Source organism: Dipteris shenzhenensis, chromosome 7 (assembly GCF_047967505.1).
Source record: "Dipteris shenzhenensis isolate YYH24624 ecotype China chromosome 7, Dip_SZ_1.0, whole genome shotgun sequence".
NCBI classification, from domain to species: Eukaryota; Viridiplantae; Streptophyta; class Polypodiopsida; order Gleicheniales; family Dipteridaceae; genus Dipteris; species Dipteris shenzhenensis.
The window spans coordinates 52,531,493-52,556,283 of NC_141602.1; the positions used below are offsets into that span (position 1 = coordinate 52,531,493).

General features: G+C 45.3%; 1 protein-coding gene across 4 annotated transcripts in view; it reads left to right on the forward strand.

Annotated features, from left to right (window-relative positions):
- The first annotated feature begins 284 nt into the window (after positions 1–284).
- Positions 285–24,791, forward strand: part of ISA3 (isoamylase 3) — a 241,525-nt gene continuing 217,018 nt past the window's right edge. For all 4 annotated transcript variants that reach the window (XR_015541293.1, XR_015541294.1, XM_087376756.1 and 1 more), the window contains exons 1-4: positions 285–767; positions 11,046–11,121; positions 11,272–11,349; positions 12,222–12,352. Coding sequence is in view for 2 of the 4 variants with exons in the window: in XM_087376756.1 (XP_087232882.1) it covers positions 592–767; positions 11,046–11,121; positions 11,272–11,349; positions 12,222–12,352 (461 nt within the window). In the remaining 2 variants the exon portion in view is untranslated. The remainder of the gene's footprint in view (positions 768–11,045; positions 11,122–11,271; positions 11,350–12,221; positions 12,353–24,791) is intronic.

Sequence of the window (24,791 nt, forward strand, 5' to 3'; positions counted from 1 at the left end):
AAGACCCACCCTTCATCTAACAACGTCTTTATTTTGTCACAAGTCAACTGGTAGAGTAAGGTGCCGGCTCTCACACAAAGGTTACCTAAGTCCACCTTCACAAATCTCCAAAAAATGAGGTTTAAAAAAAAGAGCAAGAAGTGGCACGTTTCAGCCTGTGTACCCTCCCCCCACAAGCCTAGCTCAACACGCTCCCACCGCCCACCCACCAATTCCTGGAAAGGCTTCAGAGAAATTCCAGGTCATATAGAAAGGGAGGCGAACAAAAGTGGTGACGAGCAATGCAGGCGGGTTTGTAGCTGCTTCCAAGTCAGTTGCTTCAAGGGACGAGGTAGGCTCGAGTTGTGCCGCACTTCAAGTCCCCGTACAAAATGACACGTGGCAACTCCATGAAGATTCGTGAATCTGGTTTGCAAAACTTCATACGAGTTGGACACGTTGCACTCGAATCCATTATATTCTCGTGACGCTGCTTGAGTGAGATCCAGGCCCATCAATTCGTCGCGTATTCTAAGGAATGCAATGCTATAGCTCCCGATTCAATCGTCACTCTTCGCTACTGCTTGGGAGCTGTCCATTTTGCAAAACATTATGAAAATTTTGATCTCTCCAGCCTACGTTGCTGCCCCCGGACATGCTCGGCAGCTCGAGCTTCGAAGAACCTGCTTGTTTGAGAAGCGTGTCGGTTCTTGCAGCGCAGCTTTTGAAATGCAAAATTGCAATTTAAACTGCGGGGTTTCTTTGCGGCATCAAGGGCGGGAGGAGAGGTACTGTTTTCTTCCCGCCACCGCGCCACCAATCTTAGTCCAAATTCCGACCCCAGTAGTATGTATTACTATTACCCGGCTGGTTTTTGAGGGTATTCCCCGAAAGGTGTGGGTCCTTCATTGCGCCGAGCTGTTAGTCTGTCCGTCGAAATCTTTTAACCGAAACAAAGGCGTCGTGCTTCCATATAAAGTCACTATGGAAGAATCTAATTTAGTTGTCGATTGTGTGATGGTATTGCTAAAAACTGGAGCGAGACGTGTTACAAGTGAAGCTAATTTTTGGGCGGAGAGTTAGCGCGAGAGTGGGAGGGAGAAAGGGTTGTGGATGCAGGAAGAGAAAGAAAGAAAGAAATTTTATTAGAGTCTTCGGAAGACCGATGCGTCTATGAGACTGAAAGAAAACCGGATACAAATCACAGTAAGGGTGGAGAGAGAGAGAGAGAGAGAGAGAGAGAGAGAGAGAGAGAGAGACAAAGTTTGAGAGAAATAAAGTTTATTAAAGTCTTTGAATGACCAAAGTTTCTATGAGATTGAAAAAACCATATACAATGAACTTAATGGGTGGAGCCTCTATGTGGAAATCTACACCCAAGACAAGTACAACACAAACATAACATGGTGAATGATATTCAATCATTTATAAGGCTTGCCCGAGATCCAAGAAAGTGAAAAAGAAGACAAATTGGATGTGCAATGGAGACGGTGCGCAGGAAAGGGGATGGTGGAGACTGTTGGAGATAATGAATTGAAAGGGGAGAGAGAGAGAGAGAGAGAGAGAGAGAGAGATGAGATGATATGGTTGTATAAGAGTCCTTATGAGTGACTGTCATGAGATTGAAACTGCAGTGTATTGTGTTTTTAGAGGATGAGTTTGGGCATGATCTTGGACTCATCTAGGTATATGGTTGTATTAGAGTCAGCGTGAGACCCTTTAGGATCTATGGGACTGGTGATCACTATCAACCTATAGTTTTTACTCACAGGCAGTGAGAAAAACATTTACAAACTGCTTATTTATTGAGTACTTGTTGCACTAGCTTACGTGCTAGCCCCAATATCTTGTTGCGATGTTCTAGAACCTCTTTCAAGTAGCTTCCGCTGGCTGCTCCAGCAGATTTTTTAAATTATCTATGCTGCTCTCATATCTTTCTCTGATTGTGGAAGCTCGCCATCTTAGGAGTACATGCTGCTCATCTTTTACCTCCCCTGTGGGGCAGATTTTACAGATTCTTTCTTCTCGGTCTTGCCCACCTACCCCTCTCCACCTCAACATCATGTGACCTAGGTCTGATTTTGCAGATGAGATGTCTTTTAAATATTGATATGTCTTCCCTGAGGTATTTCTGCATTCCATAGCTGTCCATTGAATTAATTTCCTGTTTGTAGAGCTGCATTTTCGCCCCTGGGTTTCGCCATAGTTTCTGCAACATTTTCTGCGTCACTAGTTCCCCGATTTCACATGCATGTTCTGGTAGAGCTGGTATACCCCATGATTCCATGCACTTCATCCCTTCTCTGTGCCAGCCCATGATTTGTGTAGCTTCCATTGCCTTGTGTGGTATCCTATTGGTATCCATCTTCTCAACTTTGTTGAGGTAGGTGATGAACTGACATAATTCTTCCCCTTCTAGAGGTAGCATACTTGTTTTAGCCAGTAGGATGGGGTAAGGTGTCTGTGCCTTAACCCCTAATTCCCCTATCAAGAAACGTTTATGTAAAGTTTCTAATTTTCCTAGTAAATCCTTGAGAGCTCGGGTGCCTGAGTTGGACATCCGTAAAGGATTACTGTCTGCACAAGCATGGTGTATAGGAACTTTCTCATTTCCCAATTCCATTCACAAACAAAAATTCAAAATTTCACCTCTTAGAGAATCAAACCTCCAATAAGACCTACCCCATCAGGGGCAAGCCAAAAACACTTGTCTGAGCCCATGGAGAGGATGAAAGCTGTGGTGTGGCATCAGCGTGGTGGTTCTTTGTATGGTAGCGTAGGAGTTCCATGAGTGGCTCCACTGTGGTGGTTCTTTGTATGCTAGCGTAGGAATTTCACGAGTGGCTCCACTGATGTACAGGGCTGCGGTAGCATGAAACCCATGATATAGCATTAGCATGCATGGTCCACTGTGGTCTCCTAGTGGTGGCCTTGCGTCAGACAAGTGCCACCATCACACTTGTCGTCTGTGCCTCTGGTTTGGTGAACATGGAGGAAAGATCATTGAGTGTGATCTGTGCATTGACACGAGGATGGGTTTGTGGTATCTCTCGCTTTGGGTCTCGACTATGTCATTTCCTTGCAGCCTGCTGGTTTGCGCGATCCGAATGGAAAAACACAGTCGTCACACTCCGAGTGGAATCTGGAAAGAGAAACCCAATACTGAAAGGAATTTTACTTCTTAAAAAACCACAGAAACTCAGAAACCAAAGTCCAGTATTTTTAAGGGGAAAGGCAATCAGAATTCAGCCAGCTCGCGAAGAACCCCACAAATTTATGGATTCTTTCAAGGGTACAGGGACATCCTGTTATGATCATGGCAGGATGCTACAAAAATGTTTTGACGAGTTTTAATGAAGCTCTGTTTTCAAGTGGGAAGACTGTGTATTTTATCCTTAGGAATCATTGGCTGAGTGTAGCCAATTGTGAACATGAAATATGAGGAGGAACAGCTTGGTGATGTGCAGACTGCCCATGTACTGCCCCTTTGCATCCTGATCCCTTCCTACCCCTGACTGCCTATAATTGTGATTTAAATATATTCTACACGGCATTGTACTTATAGAAATTGCCTCAGACTCTCCTAATCAGGATCTTGTGTCAAAAGTTCCTTTTTGCAATTCGAGAACAAAAGACAAAGAAGTTAAGTGGTGAAAATTGAGGTATTTTGTCATCTACAGAATCTCCATTGTCTCTTCAAAATTGCAAGCCCCACAACGGTGTGGCTAAGCAGCCGTGTTTCACATTGCATGGCCAGAGGCATGCAAATATCAAGAGAAATTTATAGACGTGTTCAATCATGCGCATGTGTTGCAACCTTCCTGCATGGAATTCTGAATTTAATATACTGCTGCTGCCATAATGATGCTACACATTAGGTGATACACATTAGGTGCTGATATCAGGATTAATTTCTTGATCTTGCTTTGGAGAGCATTCTGATTTTCAAGTTATGGTTGACCTAGTGATTGGGATGCCACTAAGTCTTGCTGTATAGGGTAAGATTAAGTCTCTATAATGGTGAAAGCTCCGGGATCACCTGTGTTACGCTCTACCTGAGGTGGCATGACCTCGGAAGAATCAGCCGACGTTTCCCTTAAGGATCTACGTTTGTAATATATTTGTTTGCACTTCATGTAAATGATCGGGAGGGAATTAATGTCAAGGTCCTCGGTGAGGGTTGATAGCACCAGACTAGGTGGATCTAAGGCTAAGGGCCTAATGCAAGCAATGTGCCTAGGGGCAAAGGAAATTAAAGTATCTCAAGAGAGGGGTGAAAAGATGCATTAGGAAAGGCCCTATGATGATGACATGTGGCATCTAGATCCATCTAGGGAGATGGGTCTTGTTGGAGTTAGTGAGAGAAGGAGAATGGACTTTTACGTGATTTTCTCTGATTTTGATTTCTCGGAGAGCTCTCACGCTTCAACAGGAATTGGCTGGGTGGAATTTAGTTGGTGCTACTCCCGTGATCTGCAGTAGTAAAGAAGAGGATAAGTATGTTAAGTATCAGAGCTCAGGTGGACGAGGGGATTACGTATGAAGAGGTTAGCGTTCAGGCTGGGCGGCAAGAGCGCACGGACGGCCGAATTCGCCAAGCTATGAAATTCGTGACAGGCAGGGTCGACGGTAGTATTTGTGCGGTGCCAAGAGAGGGGTCGATGGCATCTTGCGGGATGGCCAATAGTGAAGCCCTTCGACGCGATAAGCGGTGTTGCGCGTGAATCACAAGCGTGGGCGAATATTTGGGTCTCAGCATCGATGCTCTCCTAGCCTACGCAAATAACTTGGAATTAAAATTTAGCTCACTCCTACGCGAACCAGCGGATAGAGTAGCCGCCTTTCGCAAGCTGTTCTTCCGTTGGCTAATTCACAAAGAGATCGACCAGAACCTCCTGATCACTATGAAGCTACATGGTTCACCAAAGGCACCATAGAACGGATTTGGTTCGGTCGATGAGTTGTCTACGTGACCTAGAGGGCTATGACTGTGAATCCATTAGGGAAGTAGGTCGAAATTTATTACGAGCCAGTCAGCCACGTAGCCAGAGAGCGTAGGCGCAGGATATGCGACGGTTGATAAGCCACGCAAATTTTGGGATGGTTGGCAAAAAAGCAAGAGTGAGAGAAATCACGATCTGATTGGGATTCCTTAACATCGAATTCATAGACCAGGGAGCACTTTACCCATTTTCCCCTTTGTTTTTGTCATTTCTGTTTTGTTAGAAACAGATTAGGTTTTCGTGGGTTTCCAGGTTGCATGAAGGAGAAGATGCCATAGATGTGTTAGTAGTTGTAGCAGACGTGGGAATTTTTTTTGGCTTCTCCAAAAAACAAAAAAAAAGATTTTGTGGACAGTCTTTGAGACTATGCGTGTGTGCTTCAGTCAGAGTTGATTTGCAGGAATTTCCCTAGTGTAGGGAAAAGCGGTATTTGGGTTATGCATGGGTCAAATGCCTAGTCAGGGTGCATGTGGGATTGCAGGTATCTCCTAGAATAGGGAATTGTGTCAGAGTGCCAGTACACTGAATTTTGTCAGTTTGTAAATAGTGTTCTAGCGGTGTTTAAAAAATAAAAAATAAAAAAAAATCAAAACACCCATTGACCTGAATGGAAGCAGAAGGAGGAGCTTCCAGGATGGACCCTGTAGAGTCAGGAGTCCGGCCGACTCAGCAGGTGTCGCGCCCAGTAGTTCACACCTTATCTGGCAGGATTGCATTACTTGAGGATGCCTTGCAGCAGTTATTAGCGCAACAGTTACAGGCAAATGCAGGGCAGTCTGAACTTAGAAGAGTGATACACAATATGTCTGCCAGACCTTCTCGAGATGAGAAAGGAAAGACTCCAATGGAACCGGAGTCTAGTATCCATACTGTCGAGCCTAGGAAGGCTAAAGTACCTAATATTGCCAATTATAGGCCGGAAAAGTATTCTGGTCGGATGAATGACCGTAGTTCTGATGTCATTGAGGCCTGGTTACACAAATGGGACGAGGCGTTCGCCATTTGTGAAATCAGAAATGATATCAAGAAAATCCGCGAGGCCACCCACATGTTTAGTGAGGCAGCGGACCGGTGGTGGATTAAACAACAGAAAGATGGTATTGCATCCACTACCTGGGAGGGGTTTAAAAGGGAATTTAGGAAACACTTCTTACCTCCTGACGAAGCATCCCGAGCTTGGGATCAGTATAGGAACCTTCGTCAGAGAAATTTGTCAGTGGCAGAATACACTGATAAGTTTCGAGAGAGCGTAATGAAGGTTGATGAACCCCTACCTCAATCAATCCAAGTGAAAGATTTCATATTTGGATTGAATGATCGGATTAAAATGGAAGTTCGGACTAAGTATGCGAACACGTTGGATGATGCAATAGCCATAGCCCTGAACTATGAAGATGCCAAGGGCAGCAGGCCAAGTGGGTTTGCGCAGGTAGGAACCCAATATGGGTACCAGAAGAAATCTGGGTTTAAGAAGAAGTGGATTAGTAAAGGGAGTGGTTCTCAGCCGAGTGGTCAAGCCGAGTGGTCAAGCCAAGCAGGCGAAACTAGCTGAAACTCCTAAATCAAGTACCACCATTGGAGTGGTTCAAGGGAGTGGTTCTCAGCCGAGTGGTCAAGCCAAGCAGGCGAAACCAGCTGAAACTCCTAAATCAAGTACCACCATTGGAGTGAAGAGGAAAGTAACACCAATGGCAGCCCGGGCTTGGTCTAAGTCTCCCTTAAACCCAGAGCAAAGAGAAAAAGCGAAGAGAGAAGGCTTGTGTTTTGGTTGCCTTCAGCCTCATCAGTGGAAGGATTGTCCACGAAATAAGGATCGTTGGATGGCTGAGATGGTAGTCTCAGAATGCGACGTGAAAATGGAGGGAAGTCCAAGAGCGGAATAGATGCAGATTCAGCTAGCGGGATCTTCTCAAAGGTCAGGACCTTGTTTGTTATGTGTGTCTGTTGCTAAGCTAGTAATGAGTGCACCTGATAACATCCTATCTAGGCCCGCAGCAACGGGGTATACAGCCTTTAATGATACGGAGTTAATTAAGATGAAAGGGCAAGTGGCCAATCATGATGTCATTGTGTTGTTTGACTCGGCGTCAACGCACAATGTGATTAACTCCAAGCTCGTGAAAAGGCTAAAGTTAAAGACTAGCCCATCTGACTATGCGTATACAGTCAGGAAGACAGATGGAAGTTCAACTGAAGTATGGGACCAAAGGGTTACCCAGTTGGAGCTTCGTATTAAAGACTATGCTGAGAAGCTTGATTTTGAAATGACTAAGCTTGCTCATGCAAATATAGCCATGGGTATGGCGTGGCATTCTAGGAAGAATCCGGCCATTGATTGGAAAAAGCATGTATATCAATTCAAGATGAATGATGTGCTTTATGTCTTACGAGGTGAGAAAGATGTACCTCAGGGACCGTTGGTTTCCGTCATGGAAATCCGAAAAGTTCAAGAAGAGTTTTTATTTCTTTGTACAGCATCGGTAGAGCCGGTTGATGATTCTTCGGCTAGCGCTGATGTTGCGCAAAGTGGTGAGATGGAGCAGAGGAGTTCTCTGAATGTTTCAGGGATGAGTTACCTTATGGGTTACCTTCAGAGCGGAATGTTCAGCATAAGATTGAACTGATCCCGGGGGCAGAACCTGTAAATAGACCTCCCTATAGAATGAGTTTTACTGAAGAGGCGGAGGTGCGTAGACAACTGGAAGAATACCTCAAGTTGGGGCAGATTCAACCAAGTTTCTCACCTTTTGCTTCGCCAGTGATATTAAAGAATAAAAAGGATGATACGTTTCGCCTCTGTATAGATTACAGAGCATTGAATAATATCACTGGTAAGCACATGTATCCGATGGCTCGGATCGATGATTTGCTAGATGCATTACATGGAGCCGTGATTTTCAGTAAGATAGATCTTAAGTGTGGCTACCATCAAATCCGGATTAGAGCCGAGGATGTGCATAAAACCGCTTTCAGAAGGAGGTTTGGTCATTATGAGTTTTTGGTAATGCCCTTCGGACTTACCAATGCTCCAGCTACATTCGTTATGCTTATGAACGATTTACTACGTCCGTATATCAAAAAGTTTGTAGTACATTTTATTGACGATATTCTAGTGTTTAGTAAAAGTATTACTGAGCATCGTGAACACTTAAGAATAGTATTCAGTACTTTGAGGAAAGCCAGTCTTTATGTAAATAAAAAGAAAACTATATTGTGTATGGTTAGGCTTGAATATTTAGGATTCATAATTACTCCAGAGGGGGTAGAAATGGATCCAAAGAAAGTGGCTGCGATACTGACTTGGCCAATCCCTCAGAGTCTGACCGCTTTTTGCGATCATTCTTGGGATTTGTCTAATTTTATCGAAGGCATATCAAAGGATATTCCAAAATAGTATCGCCATTGACTGATCTGACCTCAGATAAAGTACCTTTTATATGGGGGCAGAATCAACAAGAAAGTTTTAACACCATGAAACAAGCTGTGGTCACAGGACCGGTGTTAAAAATAGTTGATCCCCAGAAACTGTTGTTCCTGAAAACCGATGCGAGTGGCATTGCGGTAGGAGCAGTTCTCCTTCAAGAGGGAAGGCCAGTAGCCTTTGAAAGCAAAAAGCTTTCTCCCTCTCAAAGGAATTGGCCAACTCATGAATTGGAGTTTTATGCTGTTATCCATGCTTTGAAAACATGGAGGCATTATTTGTATGGTTCAGAGTTTTATGTGGATGTGGATCATGATACTTTGAAACATTTTTGTAAACAGCTTGACTTGAGGGGCCGCCAAGCTAGGTGGGCAGAGCTCATGCAGGAGTTTAATTTGACGATTCGGTACCGAAGACGGAAGGATAATAAGGTTGCTTATGCGTTGTCTCGCATTATGCACAATATGAGTTTTACGGTATTAGAGAGTGCTTTAATGACCGAGATTAGAGAAACTTAAAAGGTGGACGAGTTTGTCTAGAGCTTATGGCCTAAAGCTCATGTGTTTAGACCCGGGGAAGAAAAGGATGACCTGGCATCCAGAAAAGGCCAAACATATGCAAGATATACCATAAGGGATGGTATGCTGAAAAGAAATGACAATACCTAGTCAGAATGATCTCAGGTAGAGAGTCATTCGACAGTGCCATGATAGCGCATGTGCGGGACATCCAGGAGTCGAGAAGACATATGATCTCGTGAAGCGAGATTTCTTTTGGTCAAAGATGAAAAAGCATATTCATGAATATGTGACACGGTGTTTTTTGTGTCAGGTAAGCAAGGCCGAGCGGGTGAAGCCACCCAGACTTTTACAGCCCTTGGAGATACCACTAAGTGGGAGAGCATTTCCATGGACTTTATTGTAGGGCTGCCTACGACACAAGGTGGTTATGATTCTATCCTTGTGGTGGTTGATCGTCTAACCAAGATGGCTCACTTCACTCCGACTAGAGAGTCTGTTAGTGCCCCGCAAGTAGCGGATTTGTTTATTAGACATATATTTCGTCTGCATGGATTGCCTAGATCCATAGTGTCAGAAAGAGATGTCAGATTTACCTGTCATTTTTGGACAGCGGTATTTGAGACACTAAGGACTGAGTTGGGAATGAGTAGTGGGGATCATCCTGAAACGGATGGTCAGACGGAGAGAGTCAACCAGATTTTAGAGGATATGCTGAGGGCATATGTGTCATTGAGGCAACATACGTGGGACATGTCTTCTATCTAAATCAAAATAGTGTAGTGGCCAAGAATTAGAGATGATAACATCCTTCAATTGCTCAAATTTTGAGGCTTTTGGTAGTTTATAATTATTCTTATGACATATGTACAATCAATAGTCCATCATCATAATCATGATCGCATTTTGAGATGCCAAAATGGGTCTTTTATCCCCCAATTCCTTGTTTACAAATCCTTTCGTCATCACATTCAAGGTCATACCATTACGGGTTCATCCACTTGATGGCAACAAATATACGGTATTGTGCTTTAATCAATCAAAATTTGAAGGGGATATTATTTGTATCCCCATCCCCATTTATCTCCTCCCCTATCCCTATCCCCATCCCCAACCCCATTTATCCCCTTCCCGTTCCCTCTATATCCCTTATCATACCCTACCTTCCCTGACCCTTGTGCCCTCACTATCCCCTATCCCTTATCCCCTATATTTAGACCTTAACCCCCCATTCTCTCCCTTATCCCCATGCCCATCCTGTATCTTGTCCCCTATCTAACCCATCCCATGTGCCCTCATTATCCCCTATCCCCTATATTCAATCCTTACCCCCTCACTATCCCTTGTATTCAATCCCTTCCCTTCTATTCACACGCCCATGCCTATCCCCTACATTCAACCTCTATCCTCTTCTTATCACCTGTATTCATCCCCTTTACCTCGATATGCATACTCCCACCACTACTCTATCCCTCTCTATCCTCTCCCGTATCTCCGCTTTCTATTTCCTATTCAACCCATATCTATGTGTATCCCCTTCCCTTCCCTTCCCTCTCCCTATCCCCATCCCTATCCCTATCCCTTGTATTCATGCCCTCTCTCTTCCATATCCCCTATATTGCATCCCTTCTGTGAAGATAGTGGCAGAGAAGGAAGGAGTCTCACTTGCGGCTTTCTCACATACACAATGGGGGAATACACACAGAGGTGGAGGCTGAAAATAGTTTTCCTCTTCTTAGTTGTGAAAGCCAAAAGAACTCTAGTACAAAGAAATAGAAGAATCCTATATGTGGGTCTCAAACCAAACTCAGCTAACTAAGGTGGCATACTAACAAAGCCACGAACTAGAACACATAAGGATAGCTGTCATCCAGCTATTATTCATGGGCGGTGTACCAACCGCATTTGCAGCTAACAAGTCGGTGACATAAATGCACAACGGTCACCCTCGCATATCACGAGTGGAGCCCAGCCACATGATGTCATGCTTGGGAGTCTTGTACTTTCCTGATGTACTCTGCTGAAATAATCTATTGATGCCCATTTTGTGCAACTTAGATAGGGTACACATATTAGAGCTCAGTTTTTCAACCTCTTACTCTGGATTCTTGAAATGATATGCAGTTTGCAACAGGATGTCTCAGGAAAGCTCTCCGTTGGACGTCCATGCTCTCAGCTTTCACGTAGAACACTGCAGCAGGTGTTGTGTGCCTTTTCATGCCTCTCTCTCCTATAGGATCTATAAGGTTTTGCTTTTTCTTCCCACCACAGTTTGTAAGATTGAAATAACCGAAGAGCTTTTCTTGGAAATAAAGGCAGGAGATTGCATATTGATCTTCACTCACTGCAGGTATGCAGTACGAGCCAGTTAGGAACACAACGTGGTGCCTATGTCTCAGAAGGAAATGAAAGCAAAGAAACCATGCAGGTATTAGCTTATGCAAACTTTTGACCAATTTATCTTATGAATATTACTTGTTTTAGGTTTGTTTTTGCTTTTGATTGATAAAGCTCTGGGAACACGAAGATGGCTTATGGACATGTGACTAATGTAAGACAATTCAAAACACTTTTAATATTCTTGTAATAATGTGTAGCATGGAAAGATCATAACCTGCTTTTTTGAAGCCTGTAATTTGTATAAATGAAGGTTGCGAGTCTCAAGCTTCTTGTATGTTTCTTTGTCATACTCAATGCTTCTAAGTACCTCTAGGTTGTTGAAATGAGCTATGCTAGTCTACCTGCGGGTACTTACAGTATCAGAGATGTAGCAATGGCCACTTGGCTAGTAGAGCGAACTGAAGCTCCCATTTTGCAATGTCCATGGTAAACGAAGGTTAAATGCATCGAAGATGATAAGTCAAGGTAGGTAATGAATATTGTAGCTTGCTTAAAACGGTTGGAGGAACCACAGGAATAGGCTCTAGAGGGAACCTGAGAATGTTCGAGGAGCGACACAGATTGTTTTTGAACTTGGGGGATCATGGGTTTTTCTTTCATAAGACAATCTGGGCATGTTTATGTATTCATTTAAAAGGCTATGCTTTGAGCAGACAGCATATTTGACATTGCGACATCTTTTCGTGAAGTTGTTTTGATGACATTCAGAGGTGAATTCATTTTTGACAACCAGGGCTATCAGAGGCATTAGAAAAGTAATTGATTGGACCTCCCATAATTCCTTTCACTTTAGGTTAGCATATGAAGCTGCAACATATGATGACTGATTACTGTATTTTCTCTTTTGAAGTTTTGCCCTTAACAATGGCCTTGACTGGTATCCTTCGCTTTTGTTCACAGGTTTCTGTGTCACAAAACTGCTCATATGCTGTCAATTCCGGTCAACCTTTGCCACTTGGTGCTTCCATGCTTGGCAATGGTGTGAATTTTGCTTTGTTTTCTCAACATGCAACAGCCATTACACTTTGTTTGTACTGCTCTACCCCTTTTTTTTGTTTCCTCATTTGTAAAAGATCTACAATTAAGCACTTCTGATGTTTGGGAACTGCTTGTGAACAGCTCCTAGCTACAAAGAGGGAAAAGGAACTTATTGCTAGTTAGGGGAACTCTACAACCAACAGATTCCTCGATCTTGAGATTGTAGAAGGAGCCTGCAGGCCAGGTCTTGTAACAGATGCGTGCGATGTTCAGAAGTCTGATGAGAACCCTTATGGTCATGCTTCTATATTAGCACAGGATACACGGTGTCCAACCACAAGCTCACCAATGTGACGGCTGGGAGGACCCAATTGTGTCCTTAAGATGGAGAGGCGATTGGCAAATACTGTTGTTGTAGCCAAGGTAGGCTCTCTAGGATGATGAGGGTGTTGAAGTTGGTCATATCCTATATGTACATATGTGAGTGTGGGCTCTATGTGCATTTGTTCCAGCCAAGGGCCGATGCGCAAGCCCCCATGGGGGACATCTTGCTCCACCCAGTGTCACTTCCTCGATGGGGTTCAAGCGTCTGCCTCCAACTGAATGCATCGTCCAATGCAGGTTGTGTAGGAAAAGAATGCTACCTCCTCCACCCTATTTGAGAGCCCTACACGAGCTGGCTAGAACCACTCATATCTTGGAGGGACCGACCCTCCCAAGACCAAAGGCGCCACACTGCTCCCTCTAGCCCTACTAAGACTGAGACTGGATCAATGTGCTACTCCTTGCCTAGTATAGCTGCTTATGCTTGGGCACTGATGACGACTTAAGTGTTGCTTTGCTTGCTAAGTATGTCTTCCTTTTGTTTTTCTTAAAAGTTTTTGTTTACCTCTTTTTTCTTCTCTTTCATATTCTCTTTTATTTTCTCTTTTATTTTTTGTGTAGATTTTTGATCTTTAGAACAACAAAAAATCTAAATTTGTATAATTGGACTTATTCTAGTCTTACAAAGGTATATTTTTCTATCACCTTAGCGGACATGCAAATTCTTTGAATTTTCGTCCAAGTGGTGATCAGCTGTTCGACTACCTCGTTTTATCTTATGCGGGTGCAGAAGCCCCAACAGCTAAACTTATTCTCATTTATTCTTATTATTATTTTAATCCTTTTCTTTTTGTTTAATAATTTAATTTGATTTTTATTTTTAATTCTCTCTCTCTCTCTCTCTCTCTTAATTTTTTTTATTTTTTTAATTATTTCTTTAAAAAGCGTGCTTTTGCGTTTTGTTTTAGTTGCTCTCCTTGGTTTATTTCATTGTATGACCGCTTTATTTTTTATTATTTATTTATTTATTTTTTAAATTATTGGTAACTTTCCTTTTCTCTTTCTCTTTCTTTGGTGCTTCTAGGTTGATTAAGCTCTTACAATGGCCTTGGGGCCCTGGCTAACCCTAATTGTAATCGCCAGTTTGGGGATATATTGGCTTAGCGATACATGCTATGATGAATTTGCCTTTTGGAAGCCAACAGGGCGATCTCCTAGGATGTCATCTGGCTCCTGTGACATTCCCTTGTAGTAGTAAGGGAGGAGTTACCTTGGGATGAGTAACGACTGTGCAAGCAATCCCCCCCCTAAATACTAGTCTCGCTCCTGCTAGAATTAGGGGATATAGCAAGGGAGAAATTGCCTTAAGATGGGTAGGGAGAGTGCAAGCAAGTTCCCCAATGTTGGATCGTTTGACCTCACCGAACAACATTGGAAATACTAGTGATGGTCTTGTCTCTTTGGTAGGTGATTTAGTTGGGTCTAGCTCGGTAAATCAAAACAAAAAAGTTAGAAGAAACCTATATAGAGAAAGGTTTAACTTTTTAGCTAGGTCAAACATGAATAATCTTCATGATTTTGGGGAAGGTAACATTAATTGGTCTAACTTTAAGGCTTTATTAGTTAGCACTCATTATACTAATAATACCATAAGAATTCTTAATAAACTAAGACGTCTTAGAAACAAGCATCTCAAGACTTCTGTTTCTATTAGTCCTATTCATGCCATGCAAGTAATTTATGTTGTCTATAACATACATAGTAGGAATATGCTTTATGTAGGACAAACCTATAGGACAGCTTTTATTTATTTTCAAGAACATGTTAGGGAAGCTAGAAAAGTTCATAGGAAGAATTCCTTAATTGAGAATTCAAAACCCTTATATGCGGCAATGGCAAAGTCTGGTTTCGAATCTTTTCGTTGCTTTCCCATTGAGCATATAGAGGGCCATTTTAATAATGCCAAGGATTTTTACAAGGTTGCTCGTCCTCGTGAATTGTTTTGGATGAGAACTTTACACACTTTCTTCCCAAGAGGTTTTAATTTGGAAGGAAAATCAACTCTTCGTAAAAATAAAAGAACCTCTAAAAAGAACCCTTTGATGTGGAGAACTGATATCAAGCCCTTTAACATTCCTCATTACCAACATAGTCATACACCTAACATCATATGGAAACCTAAAGTTATGTTACGAGGTTGTCCTAGCTCTCGTGCAATTCACATGTTGTTCGTGATTTGCCTCCCTCACTTCCTCTTCCTCCACTTCCCCCTCCTTTAGTTCCTTTAACTTCCTCAGTTCCAAGAGTTTTTGCTTCTCGAGACTATTAAAGAAGACTACTCTACCTAGATAGATTAATGTCTCTGGGTCTTTTTTCAATAAAAGTTTTTGAAAAATATAATGTTAAAGTTCTTTTTAAACTTCAATACACCTTGGAAAACTTCTCTTTTGAGGATTTGAATCTAAATAAGCTCCATTATATACAACTTAAAACTTCGTTGGATCGCTTCTTAAAAGTAAAGCTTCCTTTCAAAGCAAAGAAGTCTATCTAAATAAGGAACTCTTGAATTGTATTTTTACTTCTCCCTCACTTGACAAGATAGGCTTAAACTCAATTTTGAAGTCTCCTGAAGTAATGGATTCTCTCCCTCATTTTGTGAGAAGAATTTGGAAGCATCTAGTAGTAGCTTGGAAGTATGTAAAGACTTTAGGACAAAAGGCTTTCAACTATGGAGAGATAGGTAAAAGGCTTTTAGAGCATTCAAAATCTTCTATCCTTAGAGAACCTTGTTGTTGTAAAAGTAAGAGATTCCAAAGCTTTATTGATGCTGAATTAGGACATGTAGTCACAGCTGATACCTCAATTTTGCTTTCTAGTAACTTAAGAGACCTTTTCATGAAAGGCACAAAATTTCGATTGTACTCTTTTAAAGAGTCTTGCCTTTTAAAAGCTATCGATAAGGGAATCTCAAAGTTTGTTTTGCAATTAGAAGAATGTTTAGGAGTTCAAAATATCTTATCAGAATGGAAAGGGAAGATTTTGAAGAAAGTTGCTTTGAAACTAGAAGAAGTCCCTTCGGTTAATTGCTCAAAGCAAAGTAACCATCTTTCTAAAGAAGACGAAACTCTTCTTCGAAAATTCCATAGGAATTTTGTCATTTCTTATATGGACAAATGTTCAAATAACTATGTTTTTATTTGCAAAAAGTTTTACTTAGAATCTCTTTTGAGAGAAGTGAACTTGCTTGCCAAAACTTACGCCCCTGCCTTAGTTTCTCAAAAGGATTTGATCTCAAAACATCAGAGTTTTTGCAAGTCTTCTGGGTTTGTTTTCAATCCAAGTATACCTTTTCTTTGTGCTGCTTGGAAGTTTCTCAAAACTCCCAAAAAGCCAAGATTTATTGCAGCTGCTTGTGAGACTACTTTGACGGATGTCTCTAAATGGCTAAGCTACTGCTTCAAAGCCATGTTGCCTAGTGCCCATGAACTTTGGAGGGACTTATTAAAAGAGGCAGATGTCCCCTCGCACTCAAGTTGGATTTTAAATGACTCTGTAGGAGTGATTCCTGTTGTAAAATTTTTTAATTCCTCTCGAAGCATTCAGGAAAAAGAGTCTCCTATTCTCCTTCAAACCTATGATTTTACGATGCTTTACACAAAGATTGAGCTGGAAGACCTGAAGTTTAGAATAAAAAAGCTAGTGGCTGAAGTTTTCAATCTCAGATTATACAAATATAGATGCAAAGTGCTAAAAGTTGAGAAAACAGCCCTATGCTTTGACTTCTTGTGGCTAAAAAATAAAGATCATGACATAGGTTCTAAAAAGAAAAGATACACAAAGGTGTAAGTGTGGAAGATGTTTGCTCTTGGATAGATTTTCTTTTAGATAATCTTTACATCACAATAGGTGATTCTTTGTTTCGACAAATTATAGGAATCCCCATGGGCACTAATTGTGCCGTCTTTTTAGCAAACTGTTATCTTTTCACTTATGAATTTGAGTTTATGCAACGTCTTATTTCTATCAATACCTGCCCTATCATTTTACATAAGCTTAGCCAAGTTAGGTGTTTTATAGATGATTTATTTGTACCAGATGTTCCTAACTTTCAAGACTTTATGTACAAAGACGCTAGTGCTTTTGGAGAAGGAATCTATCCTCGTGACTCTTGTGAACTGAACTGCACTTCAAGAGGGGATTCTTGTGTTTTCTTAGATCTTAGAATTTCTCAATCTACCATAGGATTAGAGGTTGATATATACGATAAACCATAGATTTTCTCGCCTTTGTACAACTAAGGAGTCTTTTATCACTCAATGTAGTAATTTGATCACTTTACTATTACACAAGAGGTATAATCCAAGGAAAATAATGAAAAAAGTACGCACAATCTTAGATATGAAGTCTTTTATCTATGGTGTATCGGCCTTAGGTATGTTTAGAATGATTGAACATAAGCTGAAAACAAAAAGCTGGGAGCTGAATAGCCCGTTTTTCTTTTAGTTTCAAAAGAGAGTTTGTTTGAGTATGCTTGTGCTTTCTAAGTTAGAAACGTATTTTTGACTCTTTGTAGGAAACAATACATAAGTGTAAAGGACCATTTAGCTTGTTATGTTTTAAATAAGAGTGAGAGTGAGAGTGAGAAAGAAAGAAAGAAAGAAAGAAAAGAAATTTTATTAGAGTCTTCGGAAGACCGATGGGTCTATGACACTGAAAGAAAACCTGATACAAATCACAGTAAGGGTGGAGCTACTGAAACAAGCATCATCACCCGTGCTGAATCCTAAGTCTGATCATATATAATCAAATACATCTGGAGAGGGAGAGGGAGAGTGAGAGTGAGAGAGAGAGAGAGAGAGAGAGAGAGAGAGAGAGAGCGATATTCCAGTTTTTTGGAAAATTTTGTTTCTTGACTTGCTTGTTTATTTTTTCTTAGTCACTTGCTTCCTTTCTTCGTTATTTCTTGTTTTCTTTCTCTTTTGTTTATTTGACGTATTTTAGTAAGCATTGGGTTTGCCCAAGAGACTCCGCGGGTCTTTAGAAACCTTGTATAGCTGCTTATGCTTGGGCACTGATGACGACATAAGTGTTACTTTGCTTGCTGAGTATGTCTTCCTTTTGTTTTTCTTAAAAGTTTTTGTTTACCTCTTTTTTCTTCTCTTTCATATTCTCTTTTATTTTCTCTTTTATTTTATGTGTAGATTTTTTATCTTTAGAACAACAAAAAATCTAAATTTGTATGATTGGACTTATTCTAGTCTTACAAAGGTATATATATATATATATACTCCTTGCCTAGTCTCTGGAACTGGGGTTAACAGCCAAGTGGGGGGACTATACGGCCAGCGAATCCCTCGCGGGGTGAAGATGTAGAAAACTCCTGCAGGCCAAGCCTTGCAGAAACGAGCACGCCTCTCGATAGTCGCCTTGGAGCCTGGAGTCCCACGCTCCCAGGTGGACCGTAGAGTGTAAATGATATCTTGCCAGATGGCAACTATGGTAGCCGAGGGTGGAGCCACCCAAATGTTTCAAGCCGTGACGCTGGCTACCACCTCCTAAACACTGTCCTCCCTAGGAGGAGGAGGAGCTAGGTTGTCAGCCTCGTGGAGTGCAATCCTCTGAATGCTTTGACCCTGTATCCGATAGGCTGGGGAGATCTCATTAATCTGAAACGCGTGTCCTCCCTCTGTCAACCAAGCCACCATCCCCCAGGTGTAGTCTCTATGAAGACTTTGCATACATGTCATGATCCTGAGGGCTTCCATCCAGATCCTCGCTACGCTACAACAGCTCCATAGGCAGTGCGGGATAATCTCCAGGACACCATCGGAGCAACAATGGCACTGCCCCTCCACTCGCATCTGCTCCAACCACGGCCCGATGGTCAAGCCTCCATGGGCGGCCAGCCTGAAGAAGTATGAAATCTTTCTTAGTCGCAAGCTGGACCACAACTGCGTCTAAAACCTGGAGCGAACATCCCGGGGCACTCTCTGGGTCACCCAATGCCTCTACCTCGAGGGGGTCCACCTCGATGAGTCCATCTGAAGCCTCCTGCTAATCCGTGTGGTGTAGGAAAAGAAGGGCACCTCATCCATTGGCTCAGCTAGGCCGCCCCTGGAGGGCCAGAACCAATCTCCCAGATCCCACTGGATCTCCCTCAGGGGTCTACCCTCCCACAGCCAAAGGCACCATGTAGAGGCGTCCTGCTTTGAGATACTGGGAGGGTCAATATGCCACTCCTTCCCCAAACGTCCCACCAATCTAATCATCTGCGAGTGAATCCCATCAAGACTCCCATCCATCTCGGGGTCTCTCTCAGTGAGTGGCTGAAGTAGGCCTCCAAGTCCTACACGGAAGAAGCCGGGGTGCGTGCTACCTCGTTGCATCAACATCCTCAAGGGAACACCAGTACGAGAAAACTGCCCCAACCATTTGTTGTCTCTCCAAACGTGAAGTCCTTCCCACTAGGACTCAGGAATGGCTAAGTCAATCTCGCCCATCCGCTGCCCTCCTCTAGGGCGTCAAGCCTCGCCTCTGCCTCCATAGGTAATTTGCTCCAACGGCCAAAGGACCCTCTTGGACCACTGTCCCACTGTCCCACTGTGCCCAACCAATGTGAGTCCGCTGACCGAGCATATGTCCCTCCTGATCTCTGATCTCTGGGTGCCACATAAGGGGCTGGTGCTCAAACTCCTCTCTGCATCTAGGCGGAGCATGGATGAGACCCCCTGCTAGTCTCTGCTAGACCCTGTGAAGGCTCCTCATCAGGGGGGAGCCCTTTCCTGTAAGGGGGGCCTCTAAGAAGATCCTTTTTATGTGAAGGCTGACACTGTCCCCCAGTGCGTGGGGTGTTCCTTAGAATCCCTCGCTGTAAGAGGAGCTTCCAAGGCTCTGCACTTGGGGTGAGGCCACGAACCACCAACTTGCCTAGAAGGGCTTTGCTTAGCATCTCCGGATCAATGATACCCAAGCCTCCCAGTGCCTGCGGCGTCTGCTAAGCTACTCGGGCCCTAGTTTTCCTCGTGCCGTCTGAACCTGCCCAAAGGAAGTTCCGTGTACTAACCGGTGGAGCTGCCCAATGCATCCTCTGTGAAAGCACCAGTAGGAGGCGATATACCAGGACCTGGTTTGCCACTAAGGCGCGACCTGCTAGGGAGAGTTTGGCTGAGCTCCAATAGAGAAGCTTGTGCCGAACACTCTCAAGGACCGGGGCAATCTGCTTGGTTGTAATATCAATACCCACCTGGCATTTGAGGTATCTCGTTGTCTGGCCCCCCGCGGTATCCATTTGAAGCCAAAGTCACTCCCCCACTCACGGATCTTCTGTGTCTCCTCAAAGCCTGTGAAGAAACCTATAGATTTCGTCCAGTTGATCTGTGCCCCTGAGGCCTCACAGTAAATAGCCAAGGCGCCCCTGACTCCCTCCAAAGTCGCTATGGTGCCCTCAACATACAAGGCCGTGTCATCTGCAAACTCTGAGTTAAGTAGCTCCTCCTCCTGTCTGATTGGGAGCCTCAACCTTGTGAGACCCACCACTTGTGATCTGAACTAGTAGCCCAAAGCCTCCGCCACAAACAAGAGGAGGAAGGGAGCGAGTGGGCAGCCCTGGCGGACCGAGCGAGAGAGAGGAAAGGCCTCGCCCGTGTGTCCTCCGATAAGCATCTCTGACTAGAGCTCCCTACATATAGCGCTGAAACTCCTCTGACCCATCTGTCTGAGAAACCCAATCTCCTCATAGTGCCCTCCACGAAGGACCACTCCACCTTGTCGTAGGCCTTCTCAAAGTCCAAGAGAAGGACGGCCAGCGGCTGTGACTCCTCCCTGGACCAATCCACTGCCTCCCAGAACGTGAAGATGTTGTCCAGGATGTTGCGCTCTTGGACAAACCCAGTCTGTGTGTAGTGGATGATGTTGGTAAGATGGGGCCGTAACCGCAAACTCAAGACCTTGGCGAGGATCTTGTACGTAGTATCAAGTAGAGTGATTGGCCTCCACTGTGGGATGTCTAACCTATCTTCCCCTTTTGGGATCAAACAAATCCACCCCTACTCAAGGACTGAGGGAGAAAACCTGTGTCAAAAATCTCTTGGCAAGCTAAACAGAGCTTCTCATCTGTGAAAGGCTCCTCAAGTCTACTGCATAAATTCTGTGAGACTACTGTCGGAACGTGATCCCAAACTAGCTTTCAGGCCACAAGACCAGCTGGGGTCATCCTCTCCGTTTGAAAGAGTTGGCCATGTCTAGAATCTCCTATGGGCCAGTGTGCATGATGCCCTGCGAGTCTCGAAGACGCTACAGCTGTGTGCCTGGCTGATCAGGGTCCAGCGGTCTGAAAGAACTGCTTCGTCATCCTGTCCCCTGTTGCACCCACCGGGCCCGGGAGGAGTGATAGGAGAACTGAGCCCGCCGCAACTCTGTGTCTTGAAGCTCAAGATGAGCGCTTTCGAATCTGTCACTAAGCCACTGAGAACCTGGGTCCTGCTCCCTGAGCCTCTCGATGGAGGTGAGGTCTCTCCTCAAAGCCCGCTCATGCTTCTGAAGGGTCCTCCTCTGCCCAAGGGCGTGAGCCTGCACCCACCGGGCCCGGGAGGAGTGATAGGAGAACTCAACCCGCCGCAACTCCGTGTCCTGAAGCTCAAGACGAGCGCTCTCGAATCTGTCACTAAGCCACTGAGAACCTGGGTCCTGCTCCCTAAGCCTCTCGATGGAGGCGAGGTCTCTCCTCAAAGCCCGCTCACGCTTCTGAAGGGTCCTCCTCCGCCTAAGGGCGTGAGCCTGCAGCTCCTCACTGCTCCTCTAAATCGCATCGGCCACCCATGTAGCCCAACCCTCGCACGGTGTCATCTCTAACTGCTCCCAAATCCCTGCCATGACCTGCTGGATCTCCTCGTCCTGCAGGAGGTCCTCTGGAATGCGGACCCCCTTCTGGGGGAGACCTCGGCGGGGCTGATCCAAGTGAATTACCACTGGAGAGTGGTTTGACATTGTGGTACCTGCTAGAATCCTGGTAGATCCGCCTCTATGTAATGCCCAGTCCCCAACATAGAAACGGTCTAGTCTCTCTAGCAATCCATCATGTCTCCTCTGTCCAAAGGAGAAGAGAAGGCTGCCAGGTGTCCTACCGAAATCTGGCTCTCTCCACGGGTCTCTGCCACTGATCATGAAAATGAATTGCTCCCAGGTGCTACGCTTTGCTGCTGGCATCTCAGAGAATGAGGCGCCGCCCTGCTTGTCTTTCCCAAACTCCAAGTTGTTGAAGTCACCTCCAACACTCTAGGATTCTACATCCGGAAGACACTCTTACAGCCTCCTCCAAAAGGCCGGGCGGTGCTATCTACACGCTGGGGCATACAGGTTCAGGATCCCATGTTCGAACTTCCATCCAAATTGCCCGGCCTGGGACCTGGAATGAGCTTGCCCTGATCGTAGACCTCTGGAGCCAAAGTCTGTGAGACTGAGATGCAGACCCCTCCGCTCCGTCCTACTGCGGGGGACCACTCCTCTGGACCTCTCCCTGGGAGAAGGTGATGACGTCGTCTGATGTCTGTGGCTGAAAACATGTGCTCTTGAATCATAAGGATGTCCACTGCACGCCCTACCACTGCCCTTTGCAACTCCTGCTGGAGTATCAGGTACTACGGCTGGCTACGAACACGGTCGTGGAGCTCGTGTACGTTCCAACTCACTATGGTCCAGCTCATGAGGACGGGGGTGTGGAGAACAAGGCTCTCTTGTGAGTGGGTGCCTGTCCGAGAAAGAATGCCTTGTGTGACTTTGCCGGGGGTTTGGAGGGCGAGTAGTCGGTGTCTGTGCAGTGCCGTACTAGGGTGGATACTGGCTCAATACCGATCTTCCGTGCCCACTTCATCATGAAGGAGGCTTCCACCCCAAACAGCTCTCCACACTTCTAGAGAGGCCAGAAGTATGCATGTTCCACCTTTGCCTCTAGCGGCAATCTGATAACTCCTGTCGCCAAACTACACACCGGATCCTCGCGCGTGAAGCTCAAGTGAAAGTTCATCTCCACGCCATGGGCGTACCAAAGGTCCAGTCCCTGTGGCCCCATCCACTCGTCCATCATGAGTGTAATCTCATTCCTCAAAATAGCATCAAACACCTCTGGTGACCACTTCTCCAACCCTATGGAGGCAAACTGAAATCTCCAAACGAGGTGTGTCTGAGATCCCTGTGCACTTATCAAACCCCCCTTCCGGGGTTGAAGGACCATGAGCGTTACCTCCAATGGTAGAGGATATGAGTCCGAAATCTCCAGATAGTTCCAAGGTCCTATCAGAAGTTCCGCAGTAAGGGACGCCCAGGCTGGAGGTTGGGCGTTGCTAACTTGGAGGACGAGCCTTGTCCCTAAGGATCCCTTCCTGAATGGACCTGCTGCTGTGATGAGGAAGCAGAAGGGGGCACCATCGTTCCCTTGCCTGTTGGCAGGGGTGTCGAGGCGGAAGAACTTGCTGCTGAGGTGGAGAGGGAGGCGGCGGGAGAGGGAGGGGTAGGGATGCGGGGGGCAGAGGGAGAGGGTGGGTGGCTGAGGTGGCGGGGGGGACCCTGGAGGGGGAGGGGGAGATGGAAAGGAAGAGGGGGAGGGGAAGGGGAGGGGGAAGGGGAGGGGGAGGGAGGTGGCTCTTGCTGTTCCTCCTTCAAGGCCTCGCGGTCAACCCTATTCCTCTCTCTGCGATTGGCCCTCTACTTGCGGACTTGCTTGCTTGGTTTCTTTTTCTTTTTGACCTGGGTCTAGTCCCCTTCTGAGGGGGTAACCCATGGGGTCTGAGACTCCTGCTGCTCCTACTTGAGAGGGCGCTAGATTCGGGCCTGTTGACTCTATCTACTCTGTGGGGGGGGGGGGGGAGGCCACGGGGGCAATCTCTGGCGAGATGACCCATCTGTTTGCACCAAAGACACTAGCCCTCCACCCTCTGGCGAAGTGTACCCCCTTCAAGGGTCTCGAGAAGGATCAACTCTGGGAGGAACTCTAGGCTCTCAACCACTAGTCTGATCCTTAGGACTCCATCATTTGCTAGAACTGAGGCGGCCGACTCTGGCGGGGACTCGAGCACTATGCCAAATGCGCGACCAATGGGCTTGATACTCCTTGGGGAGCCTTGGGAAGCGGAGTGTAACCGGAAAACGTGGAACATGGTGTGTCGTATCCATGTCCTCCACTGTGAACCCATGATACCAAGGAAAGAGGTAAACAAGATGCGGGCCAAGGAGGATGGGGCTCTGCTCCACAAGTGTCAAGGCAGTGTCGGGGGAGCTCAATTGGATGAGGAAAACGCCTCTTCCATAGATGGTGACCTCTTGGATGTGGTCTCCCTCCAATGCCAAGCTCACTTGGATCCACTCTCGCACCTGTGTCTGTGTGGGTGTGAGGCCCACAATTCTGCCCACAAGCGCCTTGTCCTGGAGGGACTGAACCACCTGCTGTACCTGTTGCTTGTCAGCTTGGGAAGGAAGAACCTTAACGGCTGTGGGAGTCGAGGGTGCTGCCATAGAGCCCCTCTGGCTAGACCAAATGTCACCACCAAGATTTTCTTTCACCTGAACAAGCACAAATGCTCCTGCTACAGGGAGGAAGAGGAGAAAAAGGAAGAGGAAGAAGAGTGTCCGAGGGGGAGGCGGAGGCGGAGGCGAGGCGAAGAGGCGAAGGAGAGAGGTGGAGACGGGAGGGACGGTAGAAGGGAGAAGGGGAAGGAGAGTGGAAGGAGAGGAGAAGAGGAGGATGGAGTGGAGGATTGGAAGGAGGGTTGGGGAGGAGCGCTTGCGGGGGGAGGAAGAGGCGGAAGAGGGAGGGGGGAGGCGGAGGAGAAGAAAGGAGGGGGGAGGCACTCGGGCGGGGGAGTCAGGGAGCAGCGGGAGGTGCGAAGCGGGCAGAAGAAGAAGAAGAAGAAGAATATATTATCGTCCTCTGAAGACCAAAAATCGGCCTATGGGACCTGAAACAATACAAAACCTTACATACATAAAGACTCCTCCCTCAAAGGGGAGGGTAATAAGAGAAACTACCTTTATGTCTAGGTGAGTTTCTGTGCTTGAAAAGCTTAGATACAAATGTTCCTAAAGCTGAGGGTGATGCCTTATGTAGCAAATCAGCCAGTCTGTTATGTCCCTCAAGAAGAGAGCTGAACTTTTTCCTAATGTGTGCATAGTAAGGGC